We start from the raw sequence: 25396 nt of genomic DNA on the forward strand, positions 1-25396 counted from the left end.
GGTCTGGCCCGAGACATCAGGAGTAAAAGGCCTCAACCACCACTGTTTAGCCCAGTAACACCTGCATGCCCCATGGTCCTCTGAAAGGGGTTCTGGTAACATCCATTTGTGAGTTTGTGTAAACCATGAGTAAAGTGTCAGACAGATATTCCATATTTTATGGATCCAAATGACCTTCTTTTAAAGTTAAGATACCATGGACATTTTAAGCCAGCAGTGCTAAACTAAACAGTGCTAACTAAATCAATAAACAAGCCAGTATAAATATACTCTAAATAAACAAACTTAAGAGGACTCTAAAGCAAAATCCCATTCATACAGTACATTATGCCCATACCTGCCAAGGTTGTAGGTTTTGAAGATCTGCACATGAACTGTTGGCAAAGGGACCTTCCAGAGGTTTGCATGAAATCAGATCATCCAGGGCATGTGCCAAAGCATAGATGGCGTTGTATGCAGTAAAAGAAAATCTAGCATTATAAACTGATGCATCAAGACTTTGTAGGCTTTCAGTTCCTGAGCAGAGTTTCTGTCCATTTGATGCATTTTCTGCATCTGTTCTGTTCAGCTCTCCAGCCCAGGTGCAGTTGAAGACCTGTTCCCAAAACCTTGTTAGGAAGATGTCTCCAGAAGTGTTAGATGGATGGATTCCATAAATGAATTCTTTAAACCCAGGGATTTCCCGGTTGGAAACTGCAATTCCCAATGTGCCATTCAACATTTCCCACAATTCCCTTGTGGTAAACATTGAGGAAGGTGTCAAGCTTGTAATGCTAATCCACATTTTGTCGGTATATCCCAGCATTGACATTTCTTTCAGCACCGGGACGATGTGAACTTCAAAGGCATAGCAGACAACCACAGCAGCGGTGGATCGATGCAGAATCCCTATTATACGGTCCAGGGATGCACGGCTGGAATCTGTTGGCAGAGTCTCAAAAAACTCAACACAGATCCGCTTTTTCTCAGCCTCTTGCTTCAGCATCTGACTGCCTTGGAGACAAATGTCATTGTTGGAGATCAGAATCCCTATCCATGTCCATCGAAATAGAATTAGAAGCTGAACTAGAGCCAGAGGCTGGATGGCATCGCTGATCACTGTCCGGAAGAAAGATGGGAATTGAGTTTTGTCACTCAAAGCAGGGAGAGCCGCTCCATGGCTGATCTGTTTGGGGGACAAAGTGAAATAATCATTTTTAACTGTTCAAGTTGAGTAGTCTAATGATAGGATTTTGGGGCATATGTATCAAATACCGTTATTGCGATTTTCAAATAGGGATTTTTAGAGAATCACTATTTGAGAATCGCAAAACGGGATGTAATAAAAAAGTCACAAATATTTTGCGATTCCTTGGCATTCCTTAATTGCGATTAGCAAATAGCAAATCGCAATTAGGGAATACCTTCCCATTCATTCCTATGGGCTAGAAAGCCCATAATAATGAATGGGAAGAAATTCTCAATTTGCGATTCGCAATTAGAGAATCGCAAATTGAGAATGCAATTTCAAGTGTGCCAGGGTGTCAAAAGGACACCCTGTTGCACCCCTGAAATATGTATGTGTGCACATGTGGAGCACAAACATGCCCTAAGGCCATGTATGTGTGGCACATGGCATTCTGAAAAAAGTATAAAAGTGTTCTTTTCAAAGAATTCGCAAATTACCACCAACTGTCAATTGGTGGTAATTTGCGATTTCTTATGTCAAATTCGCACAACTTAGGTGCTTTCTACATCGCATTTAAGGAATCGCAATTTGAGATTCCTTAAATGTAATCGCAAAATAGAGAATCGCAAATTTTATATTACCCAATATTATGACCCCTCCATAAATGCTACCATTTCTCTGTATTTGCCAGGGCGCCCACACTTTCTTTCATTGTTTTGGTACACCCCCTATTTTTATATACAGTTTCCTCAGCCCTTTGGCACCAGTCGAAGTCCTGCTTCCATTCATGTAGTAAACAAAGAGATTGTACAGAGTTCCCCGGTGGGAGCCAATGGATTAGCTCAGGTTAACTTTTCTCTCACTGATTATGAAAGGGTAAATGCATGGTGTAGACCCTTTTCGGAATATAGGGATACCTCACACAGGTTACCGGCAGGACAACTACTGTCATCCCAACCGGTGGCCGTCCAGCGTCATCATTGGTATCCTGCTCCTACGGCAGGCTGGCGGTGCAATGCCCGTCGGGCAGCATTGGGGGCTGCACTTTGGCGGAGATCTTTTATTCCGAGCCAACGGGTGTATGCGTGTGAGGGGCCTAAAAAAGTGCAATAGTGAGCGTGCGTGTGTGTGTATTAAAAAAAGTCAGTAGAGTCCATTAGAGATAATTTTAATAGTCAGGCTCACTGCTTTATTAAAAGTAAAGGGGTATTAAGGAGTGATGGGCAATGGGACCAATCCTTATTCAACCCTTAATGTGAATATGGTCGACATGTTTCTTGCCATAAGGGCAATTCGTCAGGACCTTAGTGCTCATATGATTGCTGGGATCCTCTCAAGTAGGAGGACTCCGGTATACGACCTGCACAGTGTCGCACAGAGAATGTATCGTTTGATGGACCTCCTGGGAACCGTTAGTTCCTTCTGAAGGTCTCACGAGCTGTCCAGGTGGGGCCAGCAGCGAGTGAGGAGTTCCTCAGAAGTCGCTGATGGCGGGCATCTAGGCACCTACCCCTCCCACGTGAGCTCCGAAGCCAGGACAGCCAGCTTCCATTCATCCCACTGCGGGGCGCCTGCACCCCCCACCTCCTAGGAATATTTCGTTTAGCTACTCCAGCAGCCAGAGCCAACCATATTTCCACATACCTTGACCAATCAGTGTCTCCCTTAATCAACAATAGCAGCCATTTTGGCTCCATCGGGACCGTCTCCCCTACCACCTGCGACATAGTGTCCATGCCCTTCGTCCAGAGGGGAATGATTTCTAGACACTCGCAAAGGATATGAAAGAAGGTGCCCTCCTGTTGACAACCCCTTACACAGTGCGCTGACTGACTTCTTCCCCATGCATAAAGGTGTGTGCGAGGGTAGTAGGTGCGGTGAAGAATTTTGAACTGCGCTAGCCTCAATCTTGAACGGATTACAATCTCTCTAGGACCCTGCATCGCATCCTGCCAGTCTTCATCGTCCAGACCCCCAAGGTCTGTGCCCCAAGCTGCTCTAAGTTTGACCAAGGGATCAGGTATATTGTTTATTCATTTTCAGTAGATAGTTAATGTGGGCTTCTCCGCTATGGGGTCAAGTAACAAGCGATCCTCCATCGGGGAGTGCTCTTGGATGAACGTGTCGCTCGGTATATGGGACCATAGGGCATGTAGGAGTCGTATGTGGTGATACCGCTGTGAGTGGTGTAGGTTGTACTCCTTTTGGAGGTACTCAAAGGAGTGGGGGCATCCTCTTTCGAAACATCCTCTAGGTACCCAATCAGCTGCCATCCCTTGAACCCTGTCAGAGCGGTCACCTCGCATAACTGGTGTTGAGTCTTTTTGTGTTGTTTTGAGTGTGTTTCTGTTTGATGTGTTGCACAAATACTTTACCCATTGCCTCTTAAGTTAAACCTGACTGTTCTGTGCCAAGCTACCAGAGGGTGAGCACAGGTTAATTTAAAGTGTGTTTTTGACTTACCCTGACTAGGACTGTGGTTCATCTTTGGACAAAGTGCATACCTCTGCCGACTAGAGACTCAATTTCTAACAGCAGTGTTTGTGAGTTTGCCAGGTGCATACGTGAATAGCACATACAGTTATTTTATTACAGGCAGCGAGTGTCAGAGCGTGAGGGCGGGGGTGTGGCTGATAGCAGGATCAGGATGACTTGTGAGGTTGGCATCCGGTGTGGAGAGCTCTTGTCGAATTGTCCAGCTGTTTTGTGACGTCCAGCCCGACATGCGCACTTCAGACCGCACTAATCCCAGTAGTGTTAAACTGCCTGGGCGTTGCAGGCACAGGCACCTAGGCTCAAAAGGGGCGTGGGTTGGCCTACTCAAACCAATCCTAGCGCTTCTGTTATGCTAAAAAATAGCATGAGAGCAGCTCATAATTGTTTAGGTTTGCGTTGGCTGTAGGAAGTCAACCAACTTTCAGTTCTTCCCTTCACTCTAAATCCCTATCAGCCCTGAGCGCATGCAGCACACACTTCAAGCCTCTGCCGGCACTTCTAGCCAGACTAAGATGCAGTGGCAGCTGCCACATACAAAACGTGCTGCGGCAGGGGGGTGCAGAGAGAGCGAGAGAGGGGGCACGGGGGACAAGGGACCATCTATAATAATTATTTTAAAAACAATGTTGAACCTACCAGCTGCTGGCCGCCTCCCGCGTCACGCTTCAGTGCTGGGACTTCCTTGTCCAGACTCTCTATCCAATCCAGAGTGGGTATTGGACTGAGCGGCCTGGAAATACCCTCTGCTCAGGTCAGGGAGTCTGTGGCGTTTCTCTAACCTGGTTGTTCAATACAGATGGGTAAGGGAAACCTAAGTGCGCATGTTTATTTTGGTGGGCCTGACACGGCCGGCCACACATACATGACCCCTTAGGGAATGCACGTAGCCCTCCTCCTCCCCGCTCCTATGCCTCAGCCCCACCACTCCCTGCACACTCTGTCTGAGCAAGCGGCTTAAAATTTGAAACGATAATGAAATATTGCTTTCGCTTTTTGCTGCTGGCTCTGTGCCACTGGGGCGACACTCCTCTGCCATTGCGGATGAGCCGCCTCTGCTAAGACGCAAGGTATGCACAATTAAAGAAGCAGCTGTATGCATGTTTACAGTGCTTTTAACTTTGTTGGGGTGGGGGACATTGGTGGGTGGGAGGCAAAACATAGGAGGAGTGATGTAAACAAAAGGCTGACAAGGCCCTCAAATTCATTGTCAATAATTCACTGCTCGATTAGGGTCACCCAGCTAGTAGTCAAACCACCTGCCGTTCTTCTTACAGCTGTTGTCCTTCGTTGTAAGAAAGCGTGTGGTCTTCTGTGCTCTGTGCTGTCGATTTCTTGTATCTCTTGTGTGTCCTATGTGGTCCAGGCGTCAAATGCCATGTACTATCCATGCTTTTAGCTACTTCTGCTGTTAATTCGTAGGGTTGCCCCAACTTGCTGGTCATATGCGTATCTTGTTGAGAACAAGCATTGAGCACCCTCTGCGGATTCTCCCAGGCATACTTTGCACAACCCACTGCCTGCGTACCATGTGAAGTTCACCTTAGATGTGGTCTGTGCTATACTCCTGTTATTGGCTTGTGCTTTCCAGCATGGTTCTGTATTGCCCTACATTTTGTGTCCTGTGTGTTCCATGCCTTTTATACTTAGTGCTGTTCCTGCACTGTCTGCCCTAGACTTAAGGTTAACAGATGGACACCATCTGCAAGGATCTGGGCACCTAATGTATTCGGGGAATTATAGTCTTTGTTCAACTCAAATGCACCTATTGGAGTAGCACAAATGAATACAACATGTTTAAAAAGAAAATCCAAGAACTTGAAAAAATTGAAAAGATTGGACTAGCTGATGTGGACACCACCTTTTCAAATTCCTCCATCTTGGTTTGGATGGGATTAGCCTTCTAGGTTCAGGGTCATGCTCACTTCCAGAAGTGTTCCTATAGAGGGTGTAGACATCCTAAAGCTAAGTAGCCCATTGGCTACTACCTGTCACTACCCTGTAACGCCCCTAAAGTGATCATTTAGGTGACACCCTGTGGTATCTATGGTTTAGAGTTTTGGGTTGTCTGTATTTCTTTGTTACTCTATGGTTATTGGAATGCTATTATGGTTCTATGGTCTATGTTCTAACTGGTGGCAGTTACTGCCTGACCCTTGTTCCTGGCTGACGTGCTTTGCATTTGCTGTGAAGGATCTGCATTAAAGAACCTTTCTACTCTTCAAGTCTTCTCTCCGTTTCTCTTAAGAAGACCTGATTTAACATTTGGCGACGTTTGGGATTCGTCCTTCACTTTACCAGCATTTCCGAAGCACCGGGAGGTGTTCTCATCTGTGTGCGCGCCTGAACTGAACTTTTGCCGTGAAGAAGCGCTCTATGACATTTGTACGGTCGTATGAAATTTTTATTTTCTTCTGAAACTCCTCATCTGTCTAGCGCTATTCTGTCTTCATTGCGCACTTCAGTTAACAGCTCGAGCGAGTTACTGCTCGAGCGCCAGCGCCACAAAGACTCCACGTTCGTACAGCTCGAGCGAGTTACAGCTCGAGCGTTCCATCGAACTCTCACCTCTGAGTCTTCTTCTCCTGCCATCTTCGTCTCCTCCTCCCGATCAGCCTCTGTCGTCACAGTCTTGACGCATTTTACGCTGGTTCGTGCTACGTGCCTCCATCTTGGTACAGTTCACAGAAGTCCTTCAAGCCAATTTGAATGCGCAGTCAGTTTCATACGCTCGATTCTTAAAGACTGTCATTTTTTTCCTACTCTTTACGATTGACAACGTTTTTCAGCGTATTTCATTTTTACCTTGCGTTTTCCACTGCGCTATTCTGGATTTCTTCTTCAAGCAGTCTGTACCATCTTCAGGTTTGGCCTTCGATTTTTTAAGAACTTTTTCGTTTCTACATTGTCTACTGCACATCTTTTGTGAACCTACTCGATGATGTGCACATCCTGCAAAGTACTTTAAAAAAAACTCAGGAAATTGGGAGAGACAATTTTATCTTTGTGTTTTCTTGTTACCTTTGATTTTTTTTTTTTCATTTTCATTGTTCACATTTAGTACTAATATGTCACAAAATATTGTTACTCCTCCCTACTTTCTTCCTGATCCAGGTGTACCTAAAACTAAATGGAAACAGTGGTTCAAAGGTTTTGGTAGTTATATTATTGCCTTAGATGGTCAGAAATGTGATCCAGACAGGAAATTGGCCTTACTTTATAACAGTCTCGGAGCTGAGGGTCAACGCATTTTTGACCATTTACCTATTTCTCCTCAATCTCATGAAACTGATTGGGATTGTTTCCAAGAAGCTGTTTCCAGACTAGCCAAGTATTTTATTGATGAAACCAGTGTAGTTGTCGAACGTCACAAGTTCTATACCAGACATCAATTTGAATTTGAGTCAATTGACACATTCTTAACAGAACTTAGAGTTTTAATTGCTACTTGCGAATTTGATGGTAACATTGATTCTTATCTCAGAGATCAAATAATTGTTAATTGTTCTAATAAAAAGGTTCAAGAGAGATTGCTATGTTGCAGGGACCCATCTTTTAAAGAAACTCTTGAGCTTGCGAGAGGTATTGAGAGATCTGTCTCTTCTCAAAGGGTTTTGAACAAAAATAAAAGTGAAGCAGTTGCTGAAGCTGTCAATGCATTAAGCATTAAACCAAAGTCTTTCCAATTTAAAAACAAAGATCCTAAAGAGCCTAGGAAAAATGTTGCGTGTTTCAGGTGTGGCTCTTCTTCACACTTAGCCAATTCGAAAAGTTGTCCAGCTCTTACCAAAACCTGCCTTAATTGTAAAAGAACCGGACACTTCACTAGGGTGTGTAACAGAAATCCTGTAAAAGTTAACACGATTGAAAATATTGATCTTTCTGAGCCTGAGAATGTATGTACAGTGGTCTCTTCTAAAAAGATTGTTTTGTACATAGATGCTGAGTTGGATGATGGGGGTCCTATCTGTGATGTCACCATTGGTGATACAGTTATTCAAGTGACTGTGGATTCTGGATCTCCAATCACCTTTGTCACTGACAATTTATTTAACTTGTATTGGAAATCCTCCCAATTATTTCCTTCTGATATTCACACCATTTCATTTTGTGGTCATTCCATTGACATGCTAGGGTTTTTCAATGACACCATTAAGTTTGAGGACAGGTGCATTGCTACTAAAATATATGTAGCTAAAAATGGGTACAACATTTTGGGATGGAAAGATCAGGGCAAGTTTGGTATGGTTTTAAGACCAGGGACTTCTTGCCCGATTTCCTTGGTTGATGTTTGTGCTTCCTCTAATTTGGCTTTACACCAACTTCTTGTCAAACATAGTGCCCTCTTCAAGGACAAGCTGGGTCTTGTTCATGACTTTGAGCATCGCATTGTTCTCAAAAAGGATGCCATTCCTGTTGTACATAAAGTAAAAAATGTCCCTCTTTCTGTTAGGTCCCAACTCAAGCTACATTTAGAGCAGTTATGTCATGACAAGGTTATTGAACCTATAAATTCTTCAGAATGGGTTGCCCCCATTGTTATCGCGAAGAAAAAGGGTAGCAAGGACATAAGATTATGCATTGATTTGAGATCCTTGAATAAAAACATTTTAATTGACTGCTTCCCCCTTCCCAAGATCCAAGACATGTTAGCTCAACTTGGTGATGCTAAAGTTTTTTCGTGTTTGGACTTAAGATCTGCGTATCACCAGGTGGAACTCTCTGAGGACTCTCGTGATTTGACATCCTTCAATACCCCTTTTGGTCCCTATAGATTTTTATGCATGCCTTTCGGGCTTGCGTCTGCTGCCTCAGTTTTCCAGAAACTCATGTACAAATTGTTTGGTAATTGTAGCAACGTTTTAGCTTACCAGGATGACATTTTGATTTATTCTAAATGTGATGATGATCATCTGAAGAAACTATCTGAAGTGTTGCATATTCTTGAAACCAATGGCTTTACTGTAAAAAAAGAGAAGTGCAAGTTCATGGTTGACAGCATTGATTATCTTGGTCATCACATTTCCAGTAATGGCATTTCTCCCAAACAGGATCTCATTAAGGCCATTGTGGACAGTCCTAGTCCTGAGAACAAGGATCAACTCAGGTCTTTCCTCAGTGTTTGTGAATATTATTCAAGATTCGTGGATTGTTTTGCCTTGCAAACTGAACCTTTAAGGAAATTGCTTAGGAAAGGTGAAAAGTTTTCTTGGGATGATTCAGTAAATGAGGCTTTTGTGCATCTAAAGAAACTCATTGTACAGGCTCCTTCTCTTCATTCCTTTAGAGATGACATACAATCAGTGGTCACTGTGGATGCAAGTGGCATCGGTTTAGGGGCTGTTCTTTCCCAATTAGTTGATGGCGTTGAACAGACTGTTGGATTTGCTTCCAGATCCCTTTCACCTGCGGAACGGAGATACATTACCATTGAGAGGGAGGCCCTGGCTTGTCTTTGGGCCACTAAGCATTTCGAAACTTATCTTTGGGGTAGGAGATTTGTTTTAGTGACTGATCACAAGCCTTTAGTGTTCCTTCTGTCAAAGAAAGATCACAATAATCTCAGTCCTAGATTAGTCAGGTTACTTTCCAGGATGTATGAGTTCAATTTCTCCATTACACATATCCCTGGAGGTAAAAATACCCGTGCTGATTTCCTTTCTAGATGTCCTCTGAGTTATTCGGAAAATTCCTCTTCCCTTTGTGAGGATTCGGAGTGTGTTGTTGGTATTGTGGATGGATTGATGTTCTCGGAGAGTATCATCAGCAAGGATGAATGGTTGGATTGTGTCAAACTGGACAAGGTTCAAGACTTAGTCAAGGGTCATATTATCAAGGGTTGGCCCGATGATAGGAATCTTGATTCTGGTTTACGTTTGTTTTCTAAAGTCAAAGATGAGCTTACTGTAGAGGATGACTTTTTGATGAGAGGCTCCTTATTAATTCCTCCTAACGAGCTTAAGATAAAATTGTTGAATTTGGCTCATCTTGGTCACTTGGGGATCACTGGCACTAAGAAAAGGCTAAGGTTTTATTACTGGTGGCCAAATATGGATGTTGACGTAGAAAATTTTCTCGGGAGATGTTCTAGTTGTTTTGAAGCAGACAAATCTCTCAAGCTGCGGAATTCTCCTCTTCTTCCTGTTCCTTATCCTCAGGGCCCCTGGCAGAAACTGGGCATTGACTTCATTGGCCCTATGTACAACTTAAAACCCCATTTGAGGTTTGCCTTAGTCCTTGTGGATTACTTTTCTAAGTGGGTTGAGTGTAGGTTTATGTCTGATCCTTCCACTTTTGGTGTTATTGATTTCTTGGATGACCTTTTTCATAGAGAAGGTATTCCTAAATATCTGGTATCTGATAATGGTGTCCAATTCAAGTCCCATGTCACCCAAAAGTTTTTATCTAATCTTGACATCAAACATTTGACTGTTGCCCTATACAGTCCACAAGGCAATGGCATGGTCGAAAGGGTCAACAAAATGTTAAAGGACACTATCCAGTTAGCCTGTATGCAGAATTTGGATGTTTCTAAAGCTGTCCAAGAAAGGTTGTGGAGCTATCATAATACTCCTCATTCCACAACTGGTGTTACCCCTTTTGTCTTGTTAAAGAAACGTTTTGGTTCTTCAAAGCTTAGTCCCTTACGGGTCCTTGACAAGACAAAAGTTCATGAGAAATTACCCACTGCTGATCAGGTTCGTGACAGAGTGGTTTCTGTGCAAAACAAAATGAAAGTTGCTTATGATGACAAATTCAAAACTAAAAATGTTCTTTTCAGTGTGGGTGATTTTGTCAAGGTCAAAAGACCTTTAAAAAACAATAGTCAGAAATCTAAATTTTATCCTGCTTCAAAAATTATCAGGGTTTCTAAGAATGCTGTGTTACTTGCTAATGGCAAATGGTGGAGTAAGAGGAATGTTGTTGTCGTTAATCCTCCTGTTTTCAGAGACTGCAAAAGCCTGAAGGACAGCAATTTTTCGGACAGTCTTACTCCGGATTTGCAGCTTTCTTCATCTTTTCTTCAAAGGGATTCTTTCTCTCTGCCTGGAGCTGGTGATTCACAACCTCCTGGTCCCTCTTCTGCTTTGACGGAGCACTGTTCGCTTCCTGATGTCATTGATGATTTCAGTGCTCCCAGCTCTTTACCTGATTGTTCTGTTTCAGCTCCAAATGATGTGTCTTCCAATTCTTTACTTGATTGTTCTGTTTCAGCTTCAAATGATGTTCCTGTTGTCCTTAGGCGGAGTAGTCACAACACCTGTGCTCCTGCTTATCTCAAGGATTTTTATCTTTAATGTGTTTTTTTGTTTTTGTTTTTGTTTTGGGGAAGGGAGATGTGTGGTATCTATGGTTTAGAGTTTTGGGTTGTCTGTATTTCTTTGTTACTCTATGGTTATTGGAATGCTATTATGGTTCTATGGTCTATGTTCTAACTGGTGGCAGTTACTGCCTGACCCTTGTTCCTGGCTGACGTGCTTTGTATTTGCTGTGAAGGATCTTCATTAAAGAACCTTTCTACTCTTCAAGTCTTCTCTCCGTTTCTCTTAAGAAGACCTGATTTAACACACCCCTGAACCCAAGAACTCAGATTCGATGGAACTTGAGAAGAAGGACAAAGAAGAGACACTGCCTGATGAGAAATGCAGCAGAGCGTGAACTTTTGGTGCTAAACCATTGCCCACCTACCTACTCCCTTGACAATCGCTCAGAGTGGCTCATCCTGCAAGCTGGAGATCTACCGCAAGCCTGGATGGCCTACCAGCAATTTAAAAACCCCCTGAAGTCTCCCTTGGAGTAGAGTATCTACTCCCCTGCAGCTGCAGGAACCGAAGAAGCAGAGTCTGGTCCACCGCCTTGCAGCACCTCGGCCTGACCAATGCTGCAGACAATCAGAAGAAGGTGCCCGTGCTCTGGAGGGTCAGATCTATCTCCCCACCTTGAGAGAAGACACCAGGACCAACCGGAACGGTGCAGCACCAATTCACTGGGTACCGGACACCCTGCACCAAACACCAAGAGCCCATTCTAGATTCTCACTGCACAGAGACAAAGCAGCCGTTGAGGGATATCAGCGTCACTGAGACCCACTTTGTGAGTGGCCCAGCGTCCTGTTTTGCCCCTCCAAGCTGTTTGCCTCTAACTGCAAGGAACAGGGCGACGTGGCTTGACGCCGAATGTAGGGCAAAGGTTGCGGCACTTCCGGCCGAACTTCACTGCCAGGGTGCATCCTGCCCAAAATTCCCCAGAGCCAGCCTATGGGAGCATTGATCCGTGACCCCTTGCATTGGGGTAGCCCACTGGGCCGTTTGGTTTGCTGCCTACTTTCCTGGGGACGGTCTGATCGATGGACGAGCTCGGGGCCCGGGGCTCTAAGATGGCGGCGTGCCGGCCTTGATGGACCTGTGTTGGGGAAAATGTGGACCCCTGGGGCTGATGAGAGTTGCAGGCAGCCACCCGATCGTCCTGGGCAAACTACATCAGACCCCATCTTCTGTGGGGCTTAAGAGTGGCCGAGAGCCTTGTGCTGTGCAAATACAGCTGCGTGTACAGCCAACTGCGTGGACCCTTGAGGAACAGAGTGGGGCTGTGACTTCCCTTTCCACATGCTAGTGGACCTGTGGCTGTACAGCCAAGGCAGCACTCCGTCACCTGGCGCCCCCTGCACCACGTACCTGGGGTCCACTTGATTCTCCCGGCTTAGACGAGATCGCTGCCGGAGCCTCCTCCAACGTCGTGCTTGACTGTAGCACCGTGCCAGCACTAGCCATCCCTATGGGTACCCACTGGTGTCGGGGGTGAGGTGTGCCGATGGTGCAGGCCAGCTACTCCTAAAACTGAGATGATTCCCTAGATAAGGGCAATATACGCACTCCTGAGCAACTTACATTATTATCAAGGTACCGGCAGGGGCGATCTGTGAGCATGAGAGGTGGCTGACTTTCTTTCTGGGAACCACTTGTGGGACCTGCAAGCCTGAACTTGGCACTGCACCCTGTTCTGGGACCCACTACATGAAACTGGGAGCTTATCGAGCCCACTAGACTTGACTGAATCTGGGGAACACAGTTTCAGCAGTATTGTTCCCTGAATCCTTTAGCTGTTGAATAGCAGCCCTGCACCCGAGGCTGATTGGCCCCAAAAGTATCGATAGCAACAGTGTCACAGACTATCCTGCAATCACTAGTGGTCCCAACAAGTACCTTTGCTTTTTGCATGACTTACTTGCGAACTCTCTCTATCTACTGTTGCTGCAAAGACAGTGGTGGTGGCTGCTTCCTCCCCACCCACCCCCTCTTTTCTTTCATTGCTCCAATTCTCCTGGTCCTTGTGGTTGCATGGGGGCCGCGCAGCACTGGGGAGCCCTCCAGATCTCTACATCATATTGGACTCAGCTACTGGTATGGGCTGGAATCGCTGTCATCCCTATAAGGTCTTGCCCCATCTCCACCTGGAGGTCCCTGGGGCACCGAGGCCCAGACGCTCTCTACTGCAAACTTCCCTTTGTCCACCTCTAGACGCCAACACCCAAACTTAAACTATACTTTCCAGACCTGCGCTTGGGAGGGCCTGTAGGAGGGCCAGAGAATAAGCAAATACACAAAAAAGAATACACTATTGATCCTGGCTCCTATTGGGACACAACTAACCCCAGGTGGAGTTGGCGTAGTGCCACTACGCGGAGTTGGATAAACCTCTGTGGAACTCTGCTCTGCTCCCCTCCAGCCTCCCTAATTTAATGATAATTTAAAAAGGCACTTACCTGCTGTGGATGCCTCCTCCTCACCATGGTCTCTCTTTCCTTCCTTGTCCTCGCCGTTCTCGTCCATGGAAACCCCTACGTTGTACGTCTTGCGCGTGCGCACTGCGTTCTCAACGGAGCACGGAGTAGGCAAAACTCTGTAAACTATGCTGGTGGAGCGGAGTTACACGCCCAGGCTTGGACACGACCACTACCATCATGGATGTGTCGGCATCTGGGGCTGCTCCTCCCGCTGGAGTCCACCCTGAACCTACCCTTGCCACTGTCCTACAAGCTATAGCAGCCACTCGGGAAGCCTTGGAGCTTAAGATTGACACTGTGACTACCGACATTGGGCTCCTCCGAGATGATCATCGCCGCTTGGCCAAAAGGGTTACTATCACTGAGTGCATGCTCGAGGAGGCCTTACTGAGTGACGCAGGTGGGAGGCAAGGTGAAGATTCTTGACAACTGGGCAGAGGAGGCCGAAAATAGGGCCAGAAGAAATAACATCCGAATTGCAGGGTGCCAGAACGAATTGAAGGCTCACATGGGAATCCTGGAACGCGGGCTCTGAGGCACTTTAGGGGAAGCGGCACTCACTTACTTTGCAGATAAGGTGATTACAGCCACCTCACCCTTAATTGAGTGTGACGCTTTTAAAGTATTTATCAGAGGTTGATGCATAGCACAGGTCGTAGGGGTACATTAGTGAGGGAAGTGCAATCTCATGAAAGAGCGCCACTGGAGCTGGAGATAGCCCGGCCGGTAATCCAGACGTACACCAACAACTCCTAGACACTAGGGAACAACTAGCGGTACACATTGAGAAACTTTGATGTTTCGACCATCGTAAATATGTGGTACGTGCACATGCAGAGTTCAATAAAGCAATCACCTTATTGACCTGTCTGGCAAACCCCACATCATTGAACTTTGATTCTCAAAATAGAAAACAGGTGAACACCTATATACCCAAGATGCTATAAATAACAGGTTTGCCAGGTTTTATACTACACCATACTCCCACACCGGGACAGGCCCCTCTCCCCTCTGGTGGAGGATTTCATAGATTCTGCAGCCCTTCCAATACTCAACCGGGAGTAGGCTGATGCACTTGGAGGCGCCATCATGATACAAGAGGTGAGAATCGCCATTGAGATCATGGCCAGAGGTTAAGTCCCAGGGTTCAACTGTAATCCTGTTGAATTTTATGCTGCCTAAGTCGATGAGCTGGTCCCAAGTTTGGTCACTCTATATGCTGCAGCTCAGGGACTAGGCCGCTTTCCGACAACTATCAATGAGGCCTTATTCTCCCGTTAGTGAAACTGGGATCCTCCCCACAGGATGTCGGGGCCTACCGTTGATGAAAAGCAGCGAATCTCCTAAGACCACCAATGATGCCCGGTGCAAACACCTTCAATTCACCTTACGATTATCTATCAAAATAACGAGGCCGGTGCTGGTAACTGGAAGGCAAGGAACAGGTTTATTACTCCAGAGGAGAACACATCACTTCAGACACCGGGATATCGTCATGAAGGTGCTCTAACTGCATCTCTGTGGTTCGGTCTTTTATACACATTTGCATCAGTTTATTGGCATTGTTAAACATCCTTGGAATCCCTGCCTTAGGCTAGTTCCCACACAAACCTAGCAGCAATCATCCCCCCACCCAGATCTAACAGATTATCGCTATCTCACAGCTGGACATTCCGACAGGATCTAAAAGTTCGTGGGATCGGTCAGATCCAAGGGTTCGTGTCTTTGATTAAATCAGGCCCCTTTGTTGGTGAAACAAGCCCTGCTGTGTGTGGGTAATAAACTATGTCCGCAGGGGTCAGTTAGTGCCTGGTACCGTGTTGAGTAGCCAGGTGCAGGGAAGGAGGTTATCAAAGGGGCTTGTCCGTGCATGTCGAACTCCTGAGGCGGAAAGCCGGGAGCGAGGCACCACTATTTTTAAAATATTATTGTCACAGATTGCTTGTGTTTTTAGGAAATTTAGTGTCACAGATTGCTTGTGTTCTTAAATTTCACCTACCTTAAGAAACAGTTGTTGCACGCAGCGGAGCCAGCGCTGACGCTGCACGCTGGTCGCATACTCCCCCTCGCGCCCTCCCGCCATGAGCGGAGGCCATGCCCCTTTCAGGCCACGCCCCCTCGACCCACAACCCCGGAGCAACATAAATTATGTGCATTTTTCGGTTGCGCAGCGGGCGTGACGTTTGTGCGCCGAAGGCGCGCCTAAGGCAAGCCCGTCTGCGCCCGTCCGCGACCGACCGGGACAAGGGGCTACACCCCCTATCGGCCCCATCCTAACCATGCCCACATCTATCTGTTATTCACGCAGTAAACTACTAGCCCTCAACAAAGTCACTACGGACTTCAAAACTCACCGGTGTATCCAAACCGGCCCCAGCTTATCTTACGGACCTATCTCCTGTCTCGCCTGCCGCTGGTCCAGTATGGATCAATCCCCTACAGACCAGCACATAATCCCCGAAAAAAATCACCTTGCATTGAAATGTTTATACCTTAACGCCAGATCCCTACCTAAACACGCCCTGGATATCTGGGATCTGCTGACATCCAGGACCCCAGACCTGGTTTTTATCACCGAAACCTGGATATCGGAAACCAGTGCTCCAGACCTAGCTAATGCCCTTCCCCCCGAATATAAAATTATTACACAAAACAGACCAGGCAATAAAAAAGGAGGCGGAGTCGCTGTGATCTTTAGGGATCACCTGACATGGCTCGCCGAATCCACAACTGTCTACTCTGAACATGAGAACTTCCCTTTCAAAATTCTCTTTGAGGGCCTTACCATTTTAGCCGGTGCGGTCGTATATAACCCCCCAGGACAACAAGCCAGTTTAGGCGCTAAATTACTGAATCAACTGCTACCGTTTTGTCTAAAATACAAAAGCTATATGGTTGTCGGCGACTTCAACATCCATTATGAAAAAGCAGACGCCCCCGGATCCTCCCAGCTGGAATATGACATGGGAATTTTACAACTGAAACAGTGGGTAGTGGGCCCCACGCACTTAGCTGGACACACCCTGGATCTACTCTTCACCAACATTGAATCGACCACCATAAAAGAAATCCTACCCCTGTCATGGTCCGACCACTCCATGCTATCCTTTTCATTCAAACTCCCTGGTAAACCTTTGAAGCTCAGAACTACCCCTCTCATTACCAACAGAGCCTGGAGACTGATTAATGACTCAAATTTTCAAAATCACTTTCTCGAGACAGACATCACATTACTGGATGACTCTCCCATCTGTAACAATGTCACTCTTTTAGATGCCGGAATACGGCAAACGCTAGACAAACTAGCCCCCATGCGGAAATCAAAGAAAAAAAAACCCACAACTGAGAAATGGTATACTCCCCACCTCAAAAGCCTTAAAAAGGAATGCCAAAAAAATGAACACCTATGGAGACAAACGAAAGACAGTGAAGCAAGAGCAAACTATGTCATCAAACGAAAACAATACATCTCAGCCGTTAAAGATGCAAAAAAGGAGTTCTTCACTCAACGAATTCATGAGAACCACAACTCTGCAAAAGAACTGTTCAAAATAGTGAGGGAGTTTAGCAAACCATCCAGCACTTCACAAACCCTCACCCCCTCAACTGAGGATTGTGAACGCATTAGCACCTTCTTTTCCGACAAAATCAACAAAATCTACTCCACCTTCACTTCCCTAAATACTCACATCTTGCCAGACAATTCTGACAAGCATACTTTAACATCAGACAGATGCAATGTCCAATCAGACTCAGGCACTACACCGCGTCTGACTAGTTTTCAACTATTCTCTGAAGAAGAGGTATTAGCGGTACTGAACACAGTCAAATCTGGCTCTCCCGCGGACCCCTGTCCCCACTTCGTGTTCTCCAAAATCGCACCCACGCTCTGTCCCCTCGTCACCCAACTCTTCAATAGATCGCTTACCACCGCGTCTTTCCCAGAAGCCTGGAAACACGCATCCGTGACCCCCCTTTTGAAGAAAGCAGGATCCGACATCTCCAATCCGGAGAATTACAGACCGATCTCCCAGCTCCCCTATCTCTCCAAAGCCTTGGAGAAACTGGTCAACATACAACTGACCCGGTATCTGGAAGATAACTCCCTCCTGGATCCCTCCCTACTGGCTTCAGAGCCAACAATAGCACCGAGGCAACGTTGCTGGCAGTGTCGGACAGTATCAGATGCACCACAGATCTAGGGGGATCGGTGGCTCTGATACTGCTTGACCTGTCAGCGGCGTTTGACACGGTATCACACGATTGCTTACTAAACACACTCCTGAGTAAAGGAGTGCAATCCACAGCACTAAATTGGATTAGATCTTTCCTCAGCAATCGTACCCAGGCAGTGCATATGGGTCAGTTCTACTCAAAACCCTACCCCATCGGCTGTGGGGTCCCACAGGGGGCCTCGCAGAGCCCCACTCTTTTCAATGTCTATATTTCATCTCTTGCTGACATTGGAAGGAAGTGGGGCATTGGCATATGCTCTTATGCCGATGACACACAGCTGATGGTGACAATGTATGAAGGGCCTGGTGGTGGTCCGTCCGACGTCTAGGCTGCGGTCGGACTGCCGCATAATGATGCGGTTGGTGGGAGCGCAGCTGGAGGAGGGACCGACCCACACCTTAGATAAGCTCAAGGAGCCCTTCGGAGCCTCGGCCGGAGTATAATCCCTACAATGGGGGCGGTGCCTGCGGAGGCACGAATGTTTGAGAACTGCCCTTTTCCACTGCGGCTTGTGTTGTGGCCCTTTTCTAGGGCCGCAGCACTAACCATAATGGAAAAGAGCAGTTTTCCGACCGCCTGCCCGGTGGACGCATTATAATCGGGCCGGTGGAACCGCAGACATGGAGTCAGTTGGACACCTGCCCGAGCGATGGCGCTTGAACGCTCATCTGACCGCCATTGTAATGAGGCCCTAGGTTTCGGATTAATTTTATGTCCCTCATCGTTCCTTCTAACGAACAGCTTAGGAGGCTTTTATGCTAGTTCACACATCAAACAACCAATTCTCTGATGCATATTCTGGTATTTACTCAAGTAGTCTGCATGAAGATGGCAAGTCAGTGACTTTCGGGATACTTTATGAATCTTCAATGGGAACTATTTCATAACTAACAATGCCAAAAAGTTGCTTAAAAGAATATTTGAGATCCGAGCACTCCTTGATCTGCTGTCATTTTATAAAAGAGGCAAGCACTTTCATCAGTGATGGCCCACCTTTGTGAACGTTTGTGAATTTCCAAAGGTTGTTATCTGCTTAGTTGAGCATCTTTCAGAAGAGAGAATTGCTTGTGAGATTTAAAGTTGTTCTTTGCAGATGCATCAGATCTTTGAAATCTAAACTGATGCCCAAAGTCGCTCCAGCTACAGCCGCTTGGTTTGATCTTTTAACTCATAACTGTCAGAAGCTGTTTCGACCAAGACATCCTATTTATCACAATTGGGGGAACATGAGAGAGTAACCGTGGCAAGGTGGGAGAGTTCATTTTGGAACACACATTGTGCCTGCTGCATGCCTTTTACCAGCAAACCCATAGTGGGTCACTCAGAGCTGAGTAGGGATTGCCACCAGTGTCAGAAACATAACTTGGAGGCTCATGTGCATAAGGCTGTGGTAGCACCAGGATCATTGAAATCATCCTTCTCTGAACCCCTAATGGCTACAATTATTTCCCTCAGAGCATGATGTGGATGTGAAAGCAGCATCTGTACTTCAGTGTGGAAAGAGGGTTCCAGTGGTAGCAGGCAGCTAGAAAGCCTGGGCCAGAGAACAAAGGACGTGAGGTGACCTGAAGCTGCCAGAACCAACCGGTGGGTGAGTAAGGAGGGAGAAGAGCAATACATGGAACACCTGGGACAGGGATTTGAGGTGGAATCAGAGCACAGAAGAGGGCAGGAAAACACATACACTCCCATGGAGGGCTGAAAGAAAAAGAACAATTCAGTTCCCTGTTGTCAGCCATGGAAACATACGCATTCCAATCAAAAGTTTGGTAAACGAGCGATACTCAGGGGAGCGATAAACACAAAACGGGGAAGAAAAGCCATTGTTAAAGAAAATGCAAATGAGATAGACAAGAAAACCACTAATCATGAGCAATGGGCAGACCCAAAGCCTGATCCAAGTATTGTTATTGTACTCAATAGATCTTTCGACATCAGCTAAAATTGATAGCCGGGCACAATTAGAAAATATCGGGCTGTGAGTTGAATGTTACTGGATTTGCTCTAAAACCCAGCTCTACTGGGGATTGTTCCAAACCCTATGCTTCGCATGGTGTTGTGGTGAATGAAGAATGTATTAGCAAATTAGAGATTTGCCCCATACCTGAGGGATCCTGTTGACCCCAAGGACTCTGGCCATAGACACAGCTCCTGATGAAGGAATATCTCCGATGAAGGCAACCGGTTTGAGTGACGAGCTACAGATGTAGTTTGGGATACTCTTGTTCCTGCTTGAGAGCAGCCATTGCGTCACTTCGATGGTCTCAGCCTCTGAATGACAAGAATCAAATATTTGAAACCCCAGCGTTGTTTTGGGCAAAAGTTTTTTATTTTCATTGACTTCTTTAGTTGCAAAGACCATGGCCAGGACGGTTTGATAGAAGTCAACAGAAATCCTGAAGACACAAAAGTAAGGTAAACAAACATGAAGTGAGATTGCAGTTAGAATCTGCCTACTAAAATGAACAGAGGTAAAATGTTGATTTCACATGAAGTCTTATGTCTCTTAAAATGGAATAGAATTATAGGCAGTTTCAAGAGAAGCTGAAAGCTTGCATTTTTATTAGCAAAATGGTCTGTAAAGCATTTGTAAGATAATAAACTTACAACATCTATGTATATCTTTAAATGAAAATAAAAAAACAGCTTTCTAGTAGACTGGACTATTGCAAAAGCTTTATTTTATACAGTCTGGACCATGACTAGTGCAAACCACATGCTGCCTAAAGAGGTTGAGCTTTTCCAAGAGGCAGTATACAAGACTTTGAGATTACATCAGATGGAGGGGAGATTGTTGGTGGAATGTTGTTTCTAAGCCAGTGCCTGATGTGAGTTTTACCCAGGAAGCCTTTGGTTGTAGTCTTAGAAATCTGAAGTCTAAGCTTAAATCATTTGCTGGCTGTCAATTACAGAGGTTGCAATATGTGGATGTTATGCGCAGTCTAGTTTCCAGGAACTCTCTAACTGTGCATAGATTATGGGGTGAATTCACAGCAGCCACCAGAAGAGTCTCTTCCTTGCATACTTTTATAGAGGGCCTGGCATCTCTTCTCTTCTAATTAAGGAGGTCACATGCCAGATCTTTGTCTATTTATGAACACTCAACCAACAGGATCTTGTTTGGCGTGGGAGAAAAATTACAATCTCACAACCTTGCAAAGTTTTATTTAAAAATTCTGGGGAGCTTATGTTCATTAGAACCATAAGGAGTAATACAGGGGGTTTAAAAGGGGTGCTTTCTGTGTACCTGATTTTTCCCCCCATGCAGGCCTGGCAGTGTCAGCTCTGCAGGTGGTAACCTTTGTTTCCCGGGCCCTGTGGTTTTCTCCTTTTCCACTGCTGGAAATGTCACTGGGGAGCTTCTAGCTGCAGGGAAAGGAGATGCAGTCGCCAAACTGTGGCCCTAGAGGTTTCTGCTGCCACTCAGGAAACAGCTGGAAACACCCTTGCCTGATGTTGTCCAGGTTATGTTATGTTATGTTAATATACACTTATATAGTGCATTATCACCCAGAGGTATCTAAGCGCTATCAGCGGACATACACAACCCACGAGAGATGTAGAGCCACCAAATTTAGAGGGGCCCCCAGGCTTCCAGGAAAAGCACAGTCTTCAGAGTTTTCCTAAAAGGGAGTAAATTAGTTTCCTTCCGAAGTTTAACTGGAAGGCGGTTCCAGGCCTGAGGGATGGTACTAGAAAAGGCTCTACCGCCCATGGACGCGAGGTTAAACCGGGGGCAGACCAAATTGCATGCATCGGCTGGGACATTCATCGACAGAGAATTCTGGGTGGGCAATCAGGTGCACATTGTAAAGTGCGAGATCTCCAGAATCCACCCAAATACAGGGGTGTACTTAAAATACTGCCCATCTCATGTTTGGTGTTTAATGTCTCATTCCAGAGTAACTTTAGTTACATCTAACTTGTTGATTTAATTAGGTTTCCAATGGCATATCTGATTTATTGCTTCTAACTGAGGTAATTATAAATAGAAGAGTGCTTAGTTTTCAGGAAGGGAACATCAAATGAAAGTATTCAAATAAAAGGGGGTCATTACTTTTGGCAGAGTCTCCGAGCTGGGGGGCCTTTGAAATGCAAGTTGGTAGCAGGGAAGAAGCTCGCCAGATGAAAGGGAACAACCCCCCCGAAGATGACGTCTCCCTCCGTTGAGTACGCCTCCATGTTAGGGCTGGTAAGCGCGGGGTTGTCCACTGTGGTTGATTCCTCTGCACAGAGGAGAACTAGAAGAAAGACTTCAAATACCGCCATCTCTGTATTTTCTTTTAAGCAGTCGGTAACTCCGGATCTAGGAATGAAAAAAACAAAAGTAATCTTACTGGTTTACACATTCAACAGAGGGCTGAAGACACAACTGTGCATATTACAGTCAGTACTCACAAACTGTGCTAATTCCACTGAGTTTGGTCGTGGGCCGGGAAGGCGAAGAAGGACCATATAGGGGCCAGCGATGAACGTCTACTGGGGGGGTTCTTTGGGAGCTGGAGAAAAAGTCTGCGAAAACGCAGAGCAGCAATTGGCTGCCATGCTTTGAAGCAATACAGAAAACAAATGATGGATGGAATGCTGACAATGCAAACATTCTCCCCCAGTAAAAAGATCTGGGTTAAATCCCTCGTTATTTTGCCCACTATGCTACCCCAGTTTGGACCCAGCCAAATGCAAATCAGCCTTGACTCTGTGCGCCATGGGAACAGCCCAGATCAAACTGCTAGGCCAGGTCCTCCCTGGACCGGAAACAAACTTCCTGGGACCAGTTTCAGTGTATGTCACCCTTCTTCAGCCAGGCTAGCTTGAATCCAGTGTTGTTTTTGCATTTGTCACCCGGAGTGGGAAGGGTATGCTCAGACGTGGGTCCGTGCTCTCCATGCCACCAAGGTATCCTGGCTGAAGAGGGGTGCAACCCCGAAACCGGTCCTAGGATGCTTGTTTCCAGTCCTGGGAGGACCTGGCTTGGCAGTTCGGGCTGGACTGTTCCCATGAGGCACAGGGTCAAGACTGGTTTGCATATGGCTGGGTTAAAACTGGAATTGCATGGTGAGCAAAAAAATTGATGGATTTAGGCTCAGATCTCTGTACTGGGGTGAATGTATGACATTGTTCTGCATTCTGTCCATCAACTGTTGTTTTTGCATTTGTCACCCCGAGGGGGACGGGTATGCTCAGACGTGGGTCCCGTGCTCTCCACGCCACTGGAATCAAGCTATCCTGGCTGAAGAGGGGTGAAATCCTGAAACCGGTCCTAGGATGCTTGTTTCCAGTCCCGGGAGGACCTGGCTTTGCAGTTCGGGCTGGACTGTTCCCATGAGGCACAGGGTCAAGACTGGTTTGCATATGGCTGGGTTCAAACTGGAATTGCATGGTGAGCAAAAAAAACAATGGATTTAGGCTCAGATCTCTGTACTGGGGTGAATGTATGACATTGTTCTGCATTCTGTCCATCAACTGTTGTTTTTGCATTTGTCACCCGAGTGGGGCGGGTATGCCCAGACGTGGGTCCTGTGGGGGCACAGCCACTACTTCTCTTAAATATTTTCCCTGTAGTGTATGGGTCCTTAACTAGAAGCAAAACTTTACATAGGTTATTTTGTAAGGATAGGAGTGGAACTTCTAACATGGTAAGTCCTTGTGGTTTAGGTAATAGGAAGAGATGCAAACAGATTTTTGAAAAATGAAAGACAGGCTATAATCTGTCAAATAATCAAGCAGTTGAGTCCACATATTGATTATGTTGCTGAGTTTCCTTCTACCTCTAGACAACTTTGCCAACCTAAATAAAATCTAGGGGACTCTGCAACCTTGGTGTAATGACAGCTGAGACTTTTTTAATCCAACTCAAGCAACCTTATTGGAACAGAGGGAAACCCCTATATGGGAATGTGTTGACCTTCAACCCACTACCCCACCCATATCCTGTCTAGCAACTCCCCGAAGATGTCAGCCATATTGTAGTTCTTCTACCAGAAGCCTAGCACCAACTTGTAATATTTGGACACTGTTCTATGTGTACAATACCTCATATCATCTTTATAATACTAAACCGAGGCAATGTAACTACCTCCAAAGGTTGTTATCTAACAAGGAGGTTCACAGCAGAAGCTAAGTTAAGCTGCATTAGAGTCAAAACACACCCAATGTTATGTCTGATTTTAGCAACAGTTTCCTGCACAACACAGAGTTCTAATAAAGATCTAGAGTGCTGACCTAGCTCACAGAATGTGCCAGCACTGGGGCCATGCTGCTGGAGAAGGTAGCGTCAGAATACTTAACTTCTCTGCAAAAGAGGGTAAATATGTGCTTGGAGATGGCTCTCATCTCTATTGCTACATCTTCTAGAAAGGAATCCCTTTTTGCAGAAATTAATAGCCACAATATTATGTAGCTTTCCATGGGATTCCCTTATACATTTGAATCATTCTGTTACTGTTTAACTTGTTTAAAATTGTGCAATCAAGAACACGTTTGACTCTGATTTTTAAATAGCTGCCTGCGTACTAAAGATAATCATAGAAATTGAATATATGGTTTATTAGCAGTATGTGTACTTGTTAATTTAAGCATATTGAAAGGCCTACACCATAACCTTTGGAAATTGAGAATTGGTATCCATTTGCGAAGCCGTTCTAGGAGTCAGCAAAAGTGTACCAACTCCTAAATGGGCATTAGTACAGTCAAAACAGCTGTTTTAACATTCGTAAATACAAAATCAGAGTGTGTGTAACTGTTAAAATGCTTAGCACCCCCTTCACGTCCAAACAGAAAGTCCTTGGGAGGTTCTGACTAACTCTTGGAATTCACAATTATTCATTTACTTTCAAATGTGTGTTTTTTATCTACAAATAGCTTGCTCCCCCCTAAAAATGCACTCCCGTGTTTTAAACTACAAGCCAAAAAAAGCCTTCTTTGTCTACCAAATTGTTATTATTTTAATTATACAGAGGTATTTAGTGCCAGAGAGATGGATGATCTGAGGAAACAGGTGTGGAAAGGCTATTCTTTTTCCTTAAACATATGTTATGCTATAGGTGAGAAAAAAACCATATTTCCCTACACATTGTTTGGATGTGGCAACTCATGTTGTGCATACATTAGCTCTAACCAGTGAAATGAATGCAACAGGTCACCCATTGAATGCAGCCTCTTACGCGGAAAACACATTAAATTCAACAGTTGCTCTTGCAGGAAACTGGTGCTCAGGTGAGTCTCGCTTTTGTCATGAGCATAGAATGTTAACATGTCAGATGTTCATTAGAACTCTGTGGTGGATGGAACACATTTGAATGAAGGCACTGGAGAGTTTCAAAGTGACACATGTCATCCTTTCTATTATATTACCAAAATAACTTTACCAATTATTGAGCTTCTGCAATGGACAAAGAGCGGTCAATGTCAGGATCCAGATGTTCCTGAAAAGTTTTATCAACAGTTGGATGAATCATGGAATCCACTCTGTAATCTGTCATGGAAGTACGCTGGAGCCCTTACCGCTTGCAACAAGTCAGTCCTAGTGCGTAGAATACTTGGTTGGTGGCCGTTCAGAGCAGGACTCAGCGCTTCATTAGAAGGCGTGGACCTTCAGCAGAGACAGATTCTGTCAATAATTGAGGAATAATCTTAGCACCACTCTGAAGACAGCTTTTATGCTAAGTTCCTCACCTCCCCAATCAGCTCACAGGCACATGATTAGAGTGATATCT

General features: G+C 45.5%; 1 protein-coding gene across 1 annotated transcript in view; it reads right to left on the minus strand.

Moving 5' to 3' along the window:
- LOC147684436 (extracellular calcium-sensing receptor-like) overlaps positions 1-25396 on the minus strand; it is an 89755-nt gene that overhangs the window by 62505 nt on the left and 1854 nt on the right. The window contains exons 2-4 of the mRNA XM_086942309.1: positions 21739-21987; positions 19786-20077; positions 338-1165 (exon numbers count right to left, since the gene is read on the minus strand). Coding sequence (XP_086798435.1) covers positions 338-1165; positions 19786-20077; positions 21739-21987 — 1369 coding nt within the window. The remainder of the gene's footprint in view (positions 1-337; positions 1166-19785; positions 20078-21738; positions 21988-25396) is intronic.

Source organism: Lissotriton vulgaris, chromosome 10 (assembly GCF_964263255.1).
Source record: "Lissotriton vulgaris chromosome 10, aLisVul1.2, whole genome shotgun sequence".
Taxonomy (NCBI): domain Eukaryota; kingdom Metazoa; phylum Chordata; class Amphibia; order Caudata; family Salamandridae; genus Lissotriton; species Lissotriton vulgaris.